Genomic DNA, 19,333 nt, shown 5'->3' on the forward strand with positions numbered 1-19,333 from the left:
TTGGCTCAGTTTTCCTCTACATAAGCAATAGTCCTAATCCCATGTGCCCACCTGTTCCCATATTCCCTTTTCCCATATCCATTTTCTCACCTTTCAAACACCTATCCAACCTATTCTTCATTGTTGACATGCTCTCCATCAATCAGTATATTATTGAGATGGTTGATTCAATGTTATCGCCACCGCCCTATTATTTCCAACCTATAATCTAATCTCAGCTGAGGTGACAGTGAGGCCTTAATGTGTCTGAGCTAGGGAGAATAATCAGCTGGAATTTATGATCCCAATCATTGTTCAGCGAACCCCTTCCAGGTTGAAAGGACATGTGAGATGGATGTCAGGTGCATGGAGCAAGGGCTCTGCTCTGATTATCCTCCCACAATCATTCTGCTGAAATTCACTGCCAGGGCTCGCCATGAAAAGTGAGCAAGTTGTTCATGTGATTCCTCCTCTGACATTAGGGATCAGTCTCCACTTTAGTAAAGTAAACATCTCGAAGCCAATCTAGCTAGAGCGAGAAATGTTTCCAATGTAGGCCGAGACTTGCAGACTGAACTAATTGAGATATTTTTCTTCTTTTCCTTCAGGAGAAGGCAAAGCATTATCCGGTGTGTTTGAACACTAAGTCGCGGGAGGAGAATGAGACAGAGGAAGGGTTGGGAAGCCTTCCTCGAAATATCAGCTCCATTAGTTCTCTGCTACTTTTCAACACCACTGAGAACCCGTAGGTGTCACTAACCCTGTTAAGTGAAAGTGAATAGTTTTGTTTTTATTGGTATGTTTATTCTGTGCGTGAGTTGTACATGCACATGTCAACTGTCAGTATGGTGTATGATTTATGCTATTAATGCGAGACAACATTCTCAGGAGATAATTAACTATTGACGTTATGACGACACTTTTGCAGAACAGCAACTTGCAGCTTAATGACCAAAAAATCTCTCTCTGGCGTGTATTGCATGTTCTGTGATGAATTATAAATAAAGAATATCACAGTGTAATATCACACTTAAACAGAACCGTCACATAAATGTGTAATCATAGGTGTGTTTGTCCTGGCCAGCTCATACCACAATCAAAATAGGTCATTACATTTCATTCAAAAAGAAACTGAAACTTGCTTTTATATTGATGCCCAACATCATGAAAGAATAAAGTGGTTGTATTCTAATTTTGGTCAATATAAAAGCAGTTGGGGGCCCGGTTTTCATGATGTGCGAACTTCTGAGTTCACTTTTTTTAGGCTAAAAATTCAGAGAATATTTTACTGCTGTTTTTTTTAATAATTTTTATGGTTTTAGGAGATCCTTCTTTTTCCTAAGAAAGTCTTCAAAGCATTTTAAGCTTTTTTATGTTCTTACAGGAAACTGTGTTTCCCGACATGAATTTCTGTGCCAACTTTGTAAAAAAAAAAGTGCATCCTTGAAGAGAATGAAAATAGCGTGAAACCTGATTACATGTTTCAGCTCACAACAGCTCATGTAATCCTATGACAAGTGTTGCCACAATGCCTGGAGGTGGTACAAATTATTTAGAACTTATTTCAACCTCTCGATTCAGGTTGTCAAACAAAGTAGATGGACTGGAACATTTTTCATTGAACATAAGCTACCCTTAAGATTCTGTGGTAACTGGTACTAGTTTGTATGTTTCACTGAGATACCCCTAGAAATAGAAATGCTGGACTGGTTCCAATATACTTTCAACTTTTATGGTTGATGGCTGAAGTATATGTTTGGAAGTTGTAAAAATTACTTTTATACAGTAATATATTTAGCAAAAATATCCAGAGGAAGTATTGTGTGTTCAACATGTAGCTTGGTTTATAAGTATTCAGTTCGGCTCTTTGCTCTCTAGAATGGAGGCCTAAGATATTGAACCAGATCTGCTTGGCCTGTGATGTTTGATACTATTCTACACTTTCTCCCTACAGCTACAAGAAGTATGTTCTATTGGATCCATTAGCCGGAGCTGTGACAAAAACTCACACTGCACTGGAGACCGAGAAAGAGGAGAAACCATTTGATGCTCCACTCTCTATCACCAAGAGGGAGCAACTTGAAAGACGGGTAATTGTAGAGGATTGCATCACTGAGGTTGAGGGGAGCCCATGCCCCATCCACTCTGCTACATAACACGCTGTGCCATGATAATACTTTTTATTATTTAAAAAAAATGGATATGCAGAATGCAAATTTGGCAGTGTGTTTGGCACAGCTTTATATTATGCACAGATAATAGGTTGTTGTACATTGACCTGCCACCAGTCATCCCCTGCAGTTTGTCTCATTGGGCATGCGAGAAGGAGAAATGTCCATGCTTGTTAATCCATAATTAATGAAAGCTACATAATGCTTCATTCGCTGAACAAAAGGGAATGAGAGTAACCTGGTTAATTTCTGCAGTCAGTCATGATAGGAAATCGTTGGTAACAAAGTTACTTCATTGTGAATTCTGACCATAATTAAACTTTCACTAGTAGATGTTCATTGCTGCAAATGTTTCCATTATCGATACATCTAGTTTCTGAGCTTTGCGCTGAAAGGTTTGCCTTAGCTCTGTCGGCTTGGCATTGGCTGTCTGACGACTGGATTTATTTCCTTGCACTTATAATGTAGATAAAGGTTTAAATGTTCAAGTGGGACCACAGTCACTTGTTCATGGGGAAAACTCTGAACTCTAACCTTTGGTAAAGTTTGGAACTCGAGCTATGGTAGTTAGCCTCCCCTCTCCAATTTCATGAGCCCAACAGAAGATCTCGAGGGAAATGCAATTGATGCAGTAATGTCCTGCCCCTAAATGTCTTTCTGGTTTATAAATGTGATCCAATATAAAAATGACTGGGAGCCAGGCGATGCACTTTTAGTACAATAGCTATAAGCTGGTTAAAACTGAATATTCTTCTAATATCTATTTCTCAATATTGCTACAAAATGTTTTTTGAGTTTTATGTGAGCTTCTGAACATTGAATTCTTTTGTTATTTCAGACAATGGAGAATTATTTCTATGTACCAGACCTGGGACAGGTCCCAGAGATTGATGTCCCATCTTACCTACCAGATCTGCCTGGCATCGCAGATGACCTCATGTACAGTGCTGATCTGGGTCCAGGCATTGCACCCTCCGTACCTGGAAGCAACATGCCTGAACTGCCCAGTTTCAATGCAGAACCACTTTACACAAATGGGCCAGGTACTGCTAGATGGTCTGCATTTACTGCTCTGAGCTTTGTAGAACTATTGATAGTGTAATGTTTTCACCCACTGGAAACAGCTAAGCAGAGCAAAGTTATACATTTACACTTGGTAGTGATGGTTATTTTTGTCTTTTTAGGGCTCTTATGACATTTTAACAATCTCCTAGTAGATGCATGACAAGTCCACCAGTGTGACTAGCCCTCCCCATTTATTTCTATTAAAAAGATGCATGGGGACTCATTCCTCTCCTCCCACCCCCCACCCCCTTTTTTTTTTTCTTGCATGTTCCACACCACATTCAGTTAAGAGAGTGAGCCACAAGACCGTTCCTGGGCTTCTGCCAATTTCTCTCTTGGCTGGTCACCAGAAAGCGCATTAAAACTGCCCCAGAGAAAATTGAAAAGAGAAAAATTAAAATGCATTCAAAATTTATATCTCAAAATGAAGTCACTATATAAAACATTCAGTATATAGGAAGGAGAACCACTTTAATATCTGAGATACAACCACTATAAAGCATATGATTTGTGGGGTGAGGGGAAGAGGAGGAACGGAGAAAGTGTGCAGTATTGTGTTGTGTGTGACATCTTTGTCTGGACATGTACACTTTATGTAGACCTGGCAGTTTTAATAGCAAACCAATTGTTACCAAACATTAGGAAATAGCTTAAAATGATAACACATCTTCTTCATTAAGGCAATAATCTTCCATTTCTAGGAAAATGCAGGAATTATATATTTGTAAAGCAATAATCAGAGCTCAATCTAACCTTTTTCGTTTGAGATTGTGGAATGGCATCATGGTCTAACTCAAAGTCTATAATTTTTATGTTCTGTATTTCAGATCAACAGAATACTAGTCTCCCACTGCCACCTGTAGGACTTCCTCCTCCTGAACTGCTGACGCCAGTGAGTGCTCCTCCTCCACCACCTCCACCTCCACCCCCTCCACCTCCACTTCCAGCTCAGTCATCTCTGCAAACAAATGTTGGCAATAATCAACCACCAGGTCTGTTTCTAAATGTATCTCTTCTCAATCCGGTCTAAATTATGTTTCAATCAATGCAGGGCAGTTGCATGAAAATATGATGCATGGTTCTCTCCTGTGCCACCAGGATTAGGGTTGCTAATGAATGAATGGACGTTCGTCCCCATTAATCTTCTGTTCATGGTGTCTTTCTCTAGATCAGCACTGCCATCAGCAGGAATGTAGTGGGACTGCAGGTCATTACTGGGTGGGACGTTCACTGCACCAGATACAAGAGGGTTTATGCCCAAATGAGTTTGTGCAACTCGACCTACATTTTATGTTTCTGCGCTCTTCAGTCTCATGAACTTACAGGAATATCAGGATTTCTGAAACTATTTTGCCTTAAAGTACCTGGTTTTTTTTCTTAGAAATTATAAAATCCAACTAATCCAAGAGATGGCTGACTTGATTCTGACTGCCCTCAAATGTTTCCAATGCAGGCTTGGTATTGGCAAGAGGATAGCAATTTGAAACCGAAGTTAAAATGAGCATCACAGGTTATTCTGCAAAGAGCATCATAACTTTGCCTGATCATCTCCACAAATTAATTTTTTAACAGAAGTCTCTAGATAGGAGTCCGTGAACCCCAACTATACTTTTTTTTTAGTTATTCTCCTCCCTAACCCAGGAATTCTGAGGCCAGTTGTAATGCCCCTCAAATCACAGATATGGATCAAATTTGAAGACCTTACTTATCTGTGGTTCAAATTACAACACATGGTGTATTGTCCACCAGTCATGTATCCCCTTTCAGCTTCACTGGCTTAACATCCGGAACTCTGTACTTAACAGCATTGTGGAAGCACCTTCATCACATGGACTGCAACAGTTCCATAAGAAGGCCCACTACCACCATCTCAAAGGCAATTCGGAGTGAGCAATAAATGCCTTTCTTACCAGCAACACCCACATCCCAAGAATGGAAAAAAACTACAAAGGGAACTTGAAACCATACTTGTGAGGCTGAGGTTGTATGGCACCCTGCAGTATTCCTTCAATTAATTTTTTTTTACAGATCATGCCTCATTGGAATTAGTGCATAATATTTACACCTAGCTGTTATCTGTGTGACTGTCCTTTTGTGTTTGGCACAATCTATGTGGATAAAATACAGTTCCTCCAATGGTCCTCCCTGCACACACCACCTCCATGATTGTAAAAGAGTGGTAGCAGTCTTGCTTCTGAGTCTGAAGATTGTGTGTTTAAAGCCTCCTCCAGGATTTGAGCACATAATCTGCCTGACACTGGGGGTTAATGCATTGATGGAGGTGTGGACTTTCTGTTGAAAAATTTTAACAAGACCCTGTTGGCCTGTTTATGTGGACGTTAAAGACCCTGGTATTCTGGCCAATATTTTTGCATCAACTAATGCCACCAAAACCAGATAAATAGCAAAAGACCAGTTAGAGGGATCCTGCTGTGTGTGAAATAGCTACCATATTTAGCTACATAAATGACTTCAAAAAATAATTAATTGGCTGTTAAGTTCTTTGTGATGTCTAAGAAACATAGGGAATAAAATCCCACTTCACCCGGGGGGGGGGGGGGCGGGGGGCGGGGGGGGGGGGGGGGGGGGTAGAACCAGATCGGCCACCTATTACACATCCTGCACAATTTTCCTTTCCATTGAAGACATTTTGTGCTTCTGCCAAAGTTCAACCTTTTACTGAAATTTCTCACCCAAATCAATAGGACCCTAATTGTGAAAAGTGTTTTCATTGACTTCTACTTTCTTTAATTGTCCTTCGGAAGGTGGCATTGTTCAGGGAGCACCTCAGGAGGTTGTGAAACCCTCAAATGGAAGAGCCAATCTGCTGGAATCTATTCGACAGGCCGGAGGAATTGGGAAAGCCAAACTGCGCAATGCAAAGACTATTAAGATGGAAAAGAAGAAGCAGAAGGAACAGGAACACGGTATTTTTCTGTTTTTTTTTTTTTGTTTCAGATAATTGACCAGAACTAGATGTGATGTTTTAGAAGGTATATAAAACCTTTTTACATTGATACTGGGGTTTTAAAGGTTTTTGGAGGTGTTGACTGGTGACATTGATTGTCACACTTTTTTTCCCCCAGGTACTGGACTACAAAGGAATCATTTGTGTGATATTTAGTTAACTAATGACCCTGCGAGAGAGGCAGCAGACACCCTCCCTCCACACCCCCCGCCCCGCCCCGCATAATTCAGGAACACTGAGCTGGTGCAAACTCCCACTGTCAATTTGGGAAATATTTTATCCAAGTGAAAGTAAAGCATCTTGCCAGTTGTGCACATGTGGAGCTTTCTGCAACATGGATGCTGATGATTGCAAAACAGCTCAAACCCATGTATCATTTGTTGAGAATCTGAATAGTGGACTTGTTCTACAGGATGTCCTTTTCCCCCTCACTTGTCCTGATAGTTTGTTCATGGGAGTGTGTATGAAAATTTAGATTAGAAACCTGGATAATGTGCTCTTTTTCTTGCGGCAACTACATTAATGGAGCCATGTTGAGTGTGGCAGAGGAGTGTGACCTTGACCTGTATTACGTGTTCTAGGTGGAACAATGGAAGGAGGTGGGAATCTGATGTCTGATCTCTTCAACAAGCTTGCGATGAGGAGAAAAGGTACAAAACCCAGTGCTGGCATAGCTTTACAAATAGAGTGTAGAACCAGTTGGTATCAAATCGTATGTGACATTATCTAAAAGATTGAACAGTTTACATCTTTACTCACTAATATTTCTACTTTTTATACTTTGGGTATAGCATTGATTTTAATGCAGTGTAAAGCTTCCTCTGCTTTGCCCTGATAGTGTGCCTTGGCCCTGACTACACTAGTGTAACATTTCCACAGTAGCTATTCTTCTGGCCTTTCTCACGAGACCAACAACTTTTAGTACCAACCTGTGGGCAGTTTTATGCTGCAAACTCAACTCCCTAAACTGGGTTGAGAATTACCTCAAACTCGTTTCACAGGTGCTTTACAGCCAACAGAAATAGAAACTGTATTCTGCATTTCATCTTGCTGGAGCGGTTAGGATTGTTCTGATGACGCTAGGTACAGTAGCTTGAACTAGCCACAAAATATGTAATAGCAGATATTGTACTAATATATGTAATAGCAGATATTGTACTAATATGTTATCATTCAGTATAATCAACTAGATTAAAAGTTGTATGTCTGATTTACAGGTATTTCAGGTAAAGGTCCTCAACAAGGTGAGGGTGGCAGTGGTGGAGGAGCTGTAGGCGACGTTCCCGTAGCAGGTGGTGCTTTTGCCCGAATGTCTGACGCCATTCCACCCCTCCCACCTCCACAGCAGCCAGCCGCTGAAGATGAGGACGACTGGGACGCATGAGATTTGCTATCTGATTTGGCGAAGATGTCTGCATCTATTCTCTGGTTCCTGTGAAACTTGAACTTTTCATTCAGTTGTGTTACGCCTGTCTGTCAATTCCAGTTCAAACTTAGAACTCTCTGAACAAAAAGGAAGGGGGAAATTTGCTTGTGTGATGCTGCCTTTTTGTACCCAATTTGTATATGAGATGGGAATAGAATGGTCCGGTCCATGTGAATGCAATCAGAGGGCTTTTCACCTTCCTGGCACCCCAGTTAGTTACATGAATAAGTACATCGCTAGCCAAAGACCACAACAATTAAGCAGCAGAATATCCATCATAGCATTATTTCATATAATTCCTTAAATGGCCTCATCAGCAACACTAGCACTGATGTCCATTAGGCCAGAGTGTGTGTGTGTACTGTGGGCAGAAGGGAAATCCAAACTACACCCAATAATAAAAACAATGTTCGTGGTGATTCTTTTGAGGAAATTTGCTTTAATATTTAATCCTTTCATAATCTAGTGTTTAGGTTTGAAAACAAACATTGTTGCAGATGGCATTAACCTCATGATTTAAAAGGATGTGAAATTTACAACTCTTGCATGGCCATGTATCTCTTGCTGGATGGCTAACTTTATTCCAGGCCTCCACCAATGCTTCTTCACCAATTATCAGAAAACCGATGACAACGGCCCTAATTTTCTACCCATAGCAACATTGCTGAGTTGAGGAAAGAAACCAGGGTGTTCCACTGCTCTGGTGCTGCTGTGTACTGCACTACTCGAGGGGCTGTTGAATATGCTTAACTCAGCATTCAACAAGGATTGGAGTTTAGCAAAATGATGAAACAAAGTGTAGAATTCAAATTAAAATTCTCAGCAACCCAAGCTTGGCATTGTCTGCAGAGCTTTAGCATCATTCTAAAATGTAGTTTGCTTATTGAAGAGAAAATGTAAAATATAAATGGCTGCTACCAATAGTCTGGAAATAATTTGATTTCTACACAACTGCATGCTGGTACAGGTTTCAAGTAAGAGTGTCCCTGTCACCAGTTGGCTTGGAATGAGAAGCATATTAATACTATCCAAATGGATTGTAAAATATCACGGAAGGTGCATTATCCATGTAGAACAATAATCAAATTTACATGGGCGGGGTGTTTTGCTTTATGTGCATATGTTTTAAATAGGATATTTTCAAATTCAGTCTCTAGGTATAGTGAAAGTTGGTTTGCTCTAGGTTGGCAGAGTGTATACAATGAGAAAATCTGTTCCTGCATAGCTACTTGGCTTTCACTCAAACGTTCCTATGAACAGATTAACTATTACCTGTTTTAGAGAATGATTGCAATTTGTTTCCAGACTTGTGCCATTTTGCATCAAATTCCTGTCACAACATTTTCTTAGGTTATTGAATAATTTAAATCATCTCATAGACAAAATGCCTCAAAACTGTTGGATTTTGGGGAAAACAGCTCTGAAGAGGAAATCTGTGATGATTTTAGATGCATTACTGGCAATTTCTTATCTAGCTCATCAGATTGGGATGTCCACAACCTACCTTTATTAAAGCATGGTCTGCAATTCTAAATTGTCCTTTAAGCTTTTGCTATCCTTAAGCACACCTTGATCATATTTCTGCTGTGTGCCAAGTGCATAAATGCTGTCCCTTCATCATGGCAGCTGTCATTCTATCTGCCAGAGCCAGATAAACCATTGAGAAAAGGCACTTCATACACTTACCCATTCTACATTGCAATCCCCTTCATTGCACCATTTTTAAGATCAGTTGCACTTTACCACTTTAAACAGGAAGTACATCACAAAAAGTGACCATGGAGAACAGTTAATATCTTGCCATGAACTATGTAGAAATGTAAATCTAAATATAAAAATAAATAAGAACTTTTACTACTTTCCTGTGTTGGAGATTTTTTTGACCTCAGGAGTACCTCTTAATAATGGGGTCATTACCACATTTGATTACAGGATACATCAAGTTTTGGACTGTTATGAAGCAAGGGGAAGCATTGTTCAGCTCCATAGAAACCTTCAAACCAGAGTTCACACATGGAATACCTTGTCCCTTTTGCCATGTTAAAATGCCACCACAATTCACACTAGTCTTGCTTACTAAATTGCCAAAGCATAATTATTCCTGGCTTGTCCGACCATGTTTCATGCATGATGGTAAAAGCTGTGTTTTTTCTCCTACAGGAGGAATTGTTGAAATCTGACCTTTGCAGGCAACTTTGTCTGTCTTCTCTCCCCACTGGCTCCATTTAGCCTTCGTTGGCTTAGAATGTGGACAAGGAACCTCCACTCAGGCTTCTGCCATGATTAAAGTAACCAAGTACATGCATCTGACTTCTAAAGTGAGACTGGTCATAGAAACAGTACGGTATGGCATTTAACACCTTGAACCTATTCTGCATTCAGTCAGATCATGGCTGATTGGTACTTCAATTCCATTTACTCACCTTTACATAAGAACATAAGAAATAGGAGCAGGAATAGGCCATTTGGCCCCTCGAGCCTGCTCCGCCATTCAATAAGATCTTGGCTGATCTGATCTTGGCCTCGGCTCCATTTCCCTGCCCGCTCCCCATAGAAAACACAGAAAATAGGTGCAGGAGTAGGCCATTTGGCACTTCGAGCCTAACCTTTGACTCACTTATCGTTCAAAAATCTGTCTATCTCCAACTTAAACATATTCAATGACACAGCCGCCACAGCTCTCTGGGGTAGAGAATTCCAAAGATTCACGACCCTCGGAGAAGAAATTCCTCCTCATCTCCGTTTTAAATGGGCGACCACTTATTCTGAAACTATGCCCCTAGTTCTAAATTCTCCCACGAGGCTGAAACATCAACATCCTCTCTGCATCTACCCTGTCGAGCCCCCCCTCAGAATCTTATACATTTCAATAAGATCACCTCTCATTTTTAACTCCAATAAGTATAGGCCAACCTGCTCAACTTTTCTTCATAAGACAACCCCTTCATCTCAGGAATCAATCTCGTGAACCTTCTCTGAACAGCCTCCAATGCAAGTATATCCGTCTTTAAATAAGACCAAAACTGTACGCAGTACTCCAGGTGTGGTCTCACCAATACCCTGTACAAATGTAGCAGAACTTCTCTGCTTTTCTACTCTATCCCCCTTGCCATAAAGGCCAACATTCCATTGTTCTTCCTGATTACTTGCTGTACCTGCATACTAACTTTTTGTGTTTCATGCACAAGGATTCCCAGGTCCCTCTGTACTGCAGCACATCGCAATTTTTCTTCATTTAAATTATAATTTGCTTTTTTACTTTTTCTGCCAAAGTGGATAACCTCACATTTTCCCACATTATACTCCATCTGCCAGATTTTTACCACTCACTTAGCCTGTCTGTATCCATTTGCAGATTCTTTGCGTCCTCCTCACAACTTGCTTTCCCACCTATCTTTGTATCATCAGCAAATTTGGCTACATTACATTTTCGGTCCCTTCATCCAAGTCATTAATATAGATTGTAAATAGTTGAGGCCCCAGCACTGATCCCTATGGCACCCCATTAGGTACAGTTTGCCAATGACCTATTTGTCCTGATTCTCTGTTTTCTGTTAGCCAATCCTCTATCCATGCTAATATATTACCCACAACCTCGAGCTCTTGTGCAGTAACCTTTTATGTGGCACCTTATCGAATGCCTTCTGGAAATCCAAATACACAACATTTACTGGTTCCCCTTTATCCACTCTGCTCATTACATCCTCAATGAGCTCCAGCAAATTTGTCAAACATGATTTCCCTTTCATAAAACCATGCTGACTCTGATTGATTGTATTATGATTTTCTAAATGTCCTGCTACTACTTCCTTAATAATGGACTCCAGCATTTTCCCAATGACATGTTAGGCTACCTGGTCTATAGTTTCCTGTTTTGTCCCCCTCCTTTCTTAAATAGGGGCGTTACATTTGCGGGTTTCTAATCCGCTGGGACCTCCAGAATCCAGGAAATTTTGGTAGATTACAACCAATGCTTCCACTATCTCACAGCGACTTCTTTTAAGACCCAAAGATGCAGGCCATCAGGTTCAGGGGACTTGTCCACCTTTAGTCCCATTAGTTTTCCTGGTACTTGCTAGTGATAGCGATTGTTTTAAGTTCCTACTGCCTGCCTCCCCCCCCCCCCCCCCAAATAGCCCCTTGATGATCAATTATTGGGATGCTTTTAGTGTCTTCTACCGTGAAGACTGACACACAAGATTTGTTCAAAGTCTCTGCCATTTCTGTTTTTCATTATTAATTCCCCAGTTTCATCCTCTAAGGGACCAATTTTACTTTAGCTACTCTCTTCCTTTTTATATACCTGTAGAAGCTCTTAATGTCTTTTTATATTTCTTGCTAGTTTACTTTCATTATCATCTCATTTTTTTTAGTCATCCTTTACTGGTTTCTAGAAATTTCCCAATCCTCTGGCCTTCCCCTGATCTTTGCAACATTGTATGCCTTTGTTTTCAATTTGATACCATCCTTTACTTCCTTAGTTAACCATGGATGGTTCATCCTTCTCTTAGAGTCTTTCTCACAAAATGTATCTTTGCTGAGAGTTATGAAATATCCCCTTAAATGTCTGCCACTGCTTGTCTACATTTGCGGTTTTCCAATCCGCTGGGCCCTCCAGAATCCAGGAAGGAGCAGCATGGCGGCTTAGCCCAGCAGTCTGAGCGGCCCCCGGCCTGTGAGCACCATCGGAGCAGGCCGGGGCGCATAAGCAGCAGCGTGGTGGCATACTACGCCAGGGAGCAGCATGTGCTGGAGCAGGGGAGCAATGGCAGTGAAAAGGGACGTCATCAAGGTCCAGGTCGGTGATTGGAGCGTGGGCAGGTACTGCAGGAGCGGTGGGAGATTCTAGAGGGACATGATTGGGGCCCAGGGACAGCACGCGCACTAGGTCTGTGCAGCAGAGCTGGTCTCCAGTCGTCTTGGTTAATCCTTGCTACTGGGCCAAGACCAAGCTCTGTCAAGCCCGTGTGGTGGCTGGTGTGCAACGGTCACCACACGTTTTTTTTTTAAATCCAAGCACAGGCATCTTCCACCCTTCAAGATTTAGTTCAGACCTGGAATTTTAGGTCCTTCATTGAAATACCTGTGAACTTTTTGACGTGGAAGCAAGTCATCCTCGATTCGAGGGACTGCCTATGATGATGATGATGATGACCAGCTTAGCCTTTAATCTATTTTCACAGTCCACTTTAGCCAACTCTGCGTTCATACCTTTGTAATTGCCTTTGTTTAAGTTCAGGACACTAGTTTGAGACCTAACTTTTTCTCACCCTCAAACTGAATTTGAAATTTACCATGCTATGATCACTCTTCCCAAGAGGATCCATATTGCATGGTGTCTTTGCTGAACAAAAATGTATTGATCTCAGTCTTAAAATTTTCAAGTATCACTGCCTTTTCAGCGAGATTTCTAGATTTCTAATACCCTGTATGAAAAAATGCTTCCGGATTTCATTCCTAAATGTCATGGCTCTAATTTTAAGATTTTGACTCCCTTGTTCTGGATTCAACCAACAGAGAAAATAATTTCTCTATCTACATTTTTGAATCCCTTTATACTTTTAAACCCTTCAATTAAATTAGCCCTCAACTAACTAAATTCAAGGGAACATAAGTCAAACTATTGAAAACAGGATTCATAATTTAACCCTATAAAACCTGGAATGCCAAATGGGGCCAGGTGAAGACACTGTACAACTGTGCAACTTCCTGCTCCCATCTACACAATTTACTGCACATCCTCACTTGATATAATCTAAAAACTTGGATAAAAAAACTCACTCTTCATCCAAGTCATAGAATCCTAGAACGATACAGCACAGAAGGAGGCCATTTGGCCTATCTTGCCTGGACCTACTCTTTTGTTGGAGCTATCCAATCCCACTCCCCTGCTTTTTCCATTGTCCTGCAAATTCTTCCCCTTTATCCAATTCCCCTTTGAAAGTTATTAATGAATCTGCTTCTAACACCCTTTCTGGCAGTGCATTTCACATAATGTCTTGCTGCATAACAAATGTTTCCCCCATGTCACCTCTGGTTCTTTTGCCAATTACCTTAAATGTTTGATCTCTGGTTCGGACTGTCACTTCTGCCGCAGCAAAACCTTCATGATTTTGAACATCTCTTATCAAATCTTCCCTCAACGTTCTCTGCTCAAGCAGAACAACCCATTTCTCCAGTCTCTCCACGTAACTGAAGTCCCTCATCCCTGGTGCCATTCTAGTAAGTCTCTGTAAGGCCATGACATCCTTCTGAAAGTGTGGTGCCACAATACTCCAGCTGGGGCCAAACCAGTGTTGCATAAGAACATCGGAATTAGAAGCAGGAATAGGCCATACAACCCCTCGAGCCTGCTCCACCATTCAATAAGATCATGGGTGATCTTTGACCTGAGCTCCACTTTCCGGCCCAATTCCCATATCCCTTGATTTCCCTGGAGTTCAAAAATCTATATCTCAATGACTAAACATCTACAGCCCTTTGGGGCAGAGAATTCCAAAGATTCATAATCCTCTGTGAAGAAATTCCTCCTCATCTCAGTCTTAAAAGGCCAATCCTTTACCCTGAGATTATGCTCCCTAGTTCCAGACTCTCCAGCCAGGGGAAACAGTCTCTCAGCATCTACCCTGTCAAGCCCTCTAAGAATGTTATATGTTTCAATGTTATCACCTCTCATTCTTCTAAACTCCAGAGAGCTTAGGCCCAATCTACTTGATCTCTCCTCAGAACAACCTTCTCATCCCAGGAATCAATCTAGTGAACTTTTGTTGCACTGTATCCAAGGCAAGTATATCTTTCCTTAGATAAGACCAAAACTGTGCACAGTACTCCAGATAAGGTCTCACCAAAGCCCTGTACAATTGTAGCAAGACTTCCTTACTCTTGTACTCCAATCCCCTTGCATTAAAGACTAACATGCCATTTGCCTTCCTAATTGCATGCTGTACCTGCATGTTTTATAAAGGGTAAACATAACTTTCTTGCTTTTGTTCTATATGCCTCTATTTTATAAAGCCAAGATCCTGTATGCCTGAATAGCCTTCTCAACTTGTCCTGACACCTTCAAAGACCTGTGTATGTACACCCCCACATTTCTCTGTGCCCCCTTTAAAATTGTACCATTTAGTTTATTTTGCCTCTTCTTTCTTCCTACCAAAATGAATCACTTCACACTTTTGTGTTAAATTTTGGCTTCCCATTTCACCAACCTGTCTATGTCCTCCTGAAGTCTGTTACTAACCTCCTCAATGTTTACTACATTTCCAAGTTTTGTGTCAGCTGCAAACTTTGAAATGATGTCCTGTATACAAAGTCCTTGTGTTTAATATATATTAAAAAGAGCAGTAGTCCGAACACTGACCGAGGGGGGCGGCTCACCACTGTACGCTTCCCTCCATTCTGAAAAACTGCCTTTAATCCTGTAAGATTTCAATTTTGCCAATAAGTCTATTATTTGGTACTTTGTCAAATGCCTTTTGAAAGTCCATATATACCAACTTTTTTTATTCGTTCATGGGATGTGGGTGTCACTGGCAAGGCCAGTATTTATTGCTCATCCCTAATTGCTGCTTCTCGTAATGGATTGTTGCAACTGAGTGGCTTGCTAGGCTATTTCAGAGGGCAGTTAAGAGTCAACCACATTCAGGTCAGAATCAGCAACATAGAAGATAGACCAGGTAAGTATGGCAGATTTCCTTCCCTAAAGGACATTAGTGAACCAGATAGGTGTTTGTGACAATTCAATAGTTTTATGGTCACCATACTAGCTTTTTATGCCAGATTTATTTTATTAACTGAATTTAAATTCCCCAGCTGCCATGGTGACATTTGAATGCATGTCTCCAGATCATTAGTTCAGGCCTCTGGATTACTACTCCAGTAACATAACCACTATTCTACTGTTCCAAATGTGGTCAAATTTTATGGGAACTACTCCAATTTTATGGAAACTACTCAAATTTTATGGGTATCAGTTCTACATTTCACTTCCAGGCTTTGAAATTGAGTGTGGAACCTCAGATTAGCTCTTTAAAAAAAAAACGCTCTACTCTATCCATTACTTCATCAAACAATTTAATCAGGTTGCTTTTAACAAATCTTTGCTGGATTTCATTTATTAACTCATATTTCCAAGCACCAAATAATTTTGTACTGGAGTACAAGTTTCCCCACCACTGTTGTTAGGCTGACTGGCCTGTTTTTGCCGGGTTTATCTTCCTCTCCCTTTTTAACCGAGGTGTAACATTTGCAATCCTCCAGTCCTCTGGCATCATTCCCATATCTAAGGATTGGAAAATTGTGGCAGAGCCTCTGCAATTTCCATCCTTGCATCCCAACTGGACCGGATGACTTCTATTTTGAGCACTGCCAACCTTTTAAGTACTCTATCTATTTTTATCCTATCCAATTTCTCTACTACATCCTCCCGATTGCACTGCAGAGGAGAGTTACAAGAATGTTGCCTGGACTGGAGAATTTTGGCTATGAGAAAAAGATTGGAGATGCTAGGTCTGTTTTCTTTGGAACAGAGGAGACCTGATTTGAGGTGTATAAAATTATGAGGGGTCTAGATAGAGTGGATAGGAAGTATCTCTTTCCCTTGGCAGAGGAGTCAACAACCAGGTGGCATAGATTTAAAGTAATTGGGGGGGGGGGGGGGGGAGGTTTAGGGGAGATATGGGGGAAATGTCATCACCCAGAGGCTGGTGGGGATCTGGAACTCACTGCGTAAAAGAGTGGTAGAGGCAGAAAGCCTCACTACATTTAAAAGATACTTGGATGCGCGCTTAAAGTTCCGTAACCTACAGGGCAACGGACCAAGAGCTGGAAAGTGGGATTAGGTTGGATAGCTCTTGGTCGGCCGGCGTGGACACGGGCCAAAATGGCGGCCTTCCGTGCTGTAAATTTCTATGATTCCGCCACTGGAGGAGGTAGTGGTTGATATACATGAAGAAAAGCTAAGGCCCCAATACTGATCCCTGGGGAACATCACTGGTTACATCCTGCCATAGTACATTCCCTTTATCCCTACTCTTGTCTCCTACCTCCCAACCAATTACCAATCCATTTCACAAAGTATATTTTTTTCCAATGAGTAAATAAGTATAAAACATTTTCTTTGCTGCTGAGTTAAATGGGTGGAAGAGGGAAATGGGTGGAAAAGGAGGGAAATGTGCTGATTTTATGGGAAATATTCACTCACCAGTTTTATGTATGCTTCAACATTTCACTTCCAGGCTTTAAATTGAGTTTAGAACCTCATTAGCAGTTTTCAAAAAAATTACTAAAACCCAACTCTAATAGAAATATGTAGTGTATATACACAACTATGCTAATAGTCACTGAAGTGGGGCTTTTGAGCTCTGCTATAATTAACAGGTTAAGAATGGATCTCAGAACTAAAATGACCTAAAATAGGCTTTTGTAGTGGTCAACTTTACAAGCTGTGTAACCTGAGGACATTTACAAATAGCCAAACTGTGGAACCACAGGAGGCCCAGAGAGGCAGTTAAACAGGGCAAGGGGTCAAAAGTGACATGTTGGAAAAACTCCATTTGGTATGAGACATAGGTGAATGATTGTGTGACATGAAAGGGAATTCGTCAAGCAGCAATTGTGCCCACGGGCTTTGGGCCAATTAAATGGCATGGGGGGGCCGTGCATGAGACTGACATGCATCATTAAGTGTATAAAAGGTTGCTTGGAACTTTGTATCATTGGAGAGGCCTGGCTACAGTCAACCAGCAGGCAGGGTCCCCACTGGTGCAAAGTAAAGACTACTTGAATCTTAGAATCCAAACTTGGCATTGTGTTTATTTTAAATACTCCACTACAGTCACATCGAAAAAATATGCTCCTGCAGATTCTGCATTGGAAATTTTCAGTAATGAAAATAGCCCTTCTTTCTGCAAATAATTACTGATTCAATAACTGGGGGTTTTCAGTGAAGAAGTTACCTGATGGAGCACATCAGATGGTCTGATTTTGTACCTAATATTTCACACCAAGTTTGCAATGCTTACTCTTCACTAGGAGAATTTTTACTGTCATTTCCCCCTGCCCACCACTAATAAAGCAAGAAAGGCAAATCCAACACCCATAACACTACAAGGAGTAAGGAATAAACATCACTACGCAATGCCCAGATGGACTTTTCACCAGCCCAAGAACAAAATTAAGATTGTTTAAGTAGTGCCCAAACTTTGTCTTCAAGGGCACTTGAGTATTCTATAGACTAACACTCTTTACTAACTATTAATGATCTGACTGAAGGTGTTGAGGGAATTGTCTGTAATTCTGCAGATGACAAAGATTTGTGCACTTGTTAGAACCATGTAAGTAACTTTAACTTTTGGCGATATTGCAAAATGGGAGATATCAAATCAGCCATCCATTATACATCTCTTGAATTAAAGTCAATGGAAAGGACAGACGGTGTATAATAGGCAGCTAACTCGATGGCATCGATTTTACACTATCGGCAAAAGTTAAAATTACCCCACTTGGATGAGAAAAGATTAAAATCTAAATGTGATGGGAGAATGGGCCCACGTCTGGCAGATGTAAATAAATGTAGTTATGCACATGGTAGGGCTAAGGCCCAGTGTATATATACTATGCAGGGCTCCAAAGTAAAGTCTGTTGCGAGGGAGAGAGACCTAGGTGTTACCGTGCATAAGTCTCTAAAAGATTGATGATCAGTGCCAGGAAGCTACAGCAAAAACGAGTATTGGAATGTATTGGTACGATGATCCAATATAAAAATAAGGCATTAAGATGTCCCTGTACAAGTATTTAAAATAATGAAGGGACTAACTCTGCCCACATGAATAGATTATTTTAATTAGATAGTTTAGGTAGAATGAGGAGGTGTACATACTTAAGCATAGAACTAGATTAGATGTCAGGGATTTTTCTTTTCAGAGGTCATCAATCTATGGAATAAATTGCCAGCTCACGCAGTGATTGCAGATTCACCAAGCGTTCAAAATGGAGCTGAACGAGTTCCTGGCTAAGGTTGTTATCATTGTGTATAAAAGATAACGGGGATGTTGGGTGGTGTCTCATGATCACCTCAAACTTCTTTTGATTGCCTTCAGGTGTAGAGAGGAATTTCCCAGAATTCTTTCCCTCCCCCCACCTGCCAAATTGGCCTAGGGTTTTGATTTAAATCAGTTCTCCCCTCTCGGAGGGGGAGGGGGAGGGGTTACGATGGTTAGTTATAACATGACTGTATGGGGCAGGCTTAGTAGATCAATTGGTCTTCTACTACTGTCCATCAGCTTTGTATAATGTTCGTAGAAAGCTCCGAAGACCACAGCCAGTCAAGCTTTGGGGGTAGGTGGGGACAGAGATCAAGTATATCAGCATTGAGTCTTGTTCTCATCCAAATTCCATGTGTAATTTCTAACATGGGTCACCGGAGAAGGATCAGGTGTGGGAATTTAGGAGGATTTAATCCCTCCTAATCCAGGGTGCTTCAACCAATTCTAGCTCATCCACTGCCACAACAGAAGGAGAGTGTGGTTTGTTTCATCTGGATTTAAGAAACAATGTTTCTTTTCCTTTGCCAATTTGCAATGCATCACAAATGCCTGTGATGTACATGGTCGTAGTGTTTGAAATTACAAAGGCAATTCATAATGTATATTTTTTGGTGGGTTTCTCATTGAAGTTAAGAGATTGTTCATCCCTCTCCTTAAACAACAATAAAAATGCACAAAA

At 40.9% G+C, this 19,333-nt stretch overlaps 1 protein-coding gene across 4 annotated transcripts in view; it reads left to right on the forward strand.

Moving 5' to 3' along the window:
• The window catches only part of wash1 (WAS protein family homolog 1), a 34,760-nt gene extending 25,294 nt beyond the window's left edge, over window positions 1-9,466 (forward strand). For all 4 annotated transcript variants that reach the window (XM_070900441.1, XM_070900442.1, XM_070900440.1 and 1 more), the window contains exons 5-11: window positions 588-724; window positions 1,934-2,069; window positions 2,989-3,193; window positions 4,043-4,207; window positions 5,981-6,142; window positions 6,765-6,833; window positions 7,401-9,466. In XM_070900441.1, the coding sequence (XP_070756542.1) occupies window positions 588-724; window positions 1,934-2,069; window positions 2,989-3,193; window positions 4,043-4,207; window positions 5,981-6,142; window positions 6,765-6,833; window positions 7,401-7,567 (1,041 nt within the window). In that variant the 3' untranslated portion in view covers window positions 7,568-9,466. The remainder of the gene's footprint in view (window positions 1-587; window positions 725-1,933; window positions 2,070-2,988; window positions 3,194-4,042; window positions 4,208-5,980; window positions 6,143-6,764; window positions 6,834-7,400) is intronic.
• Window positions 9,467-19,333: the final 9,867 nt, after the last annotated feature.

This window comes from Pristiophorus japonicus, chromosome 15, assembly GCF_044704955.1.
Source record: "Pristiophorus japonicus isolate sPriJap1 chromosome 15, sPriJap1.hap1, whole genome shotgun sequence".
In the NCBI taxonomy this organism is placed as follows: domain Eukaryota; kingdom Metazoa; phylum Chordata; class Chondrichthyes; family Pristiophoridae; genus Pristiophorus; species Pristiophorus japonicus.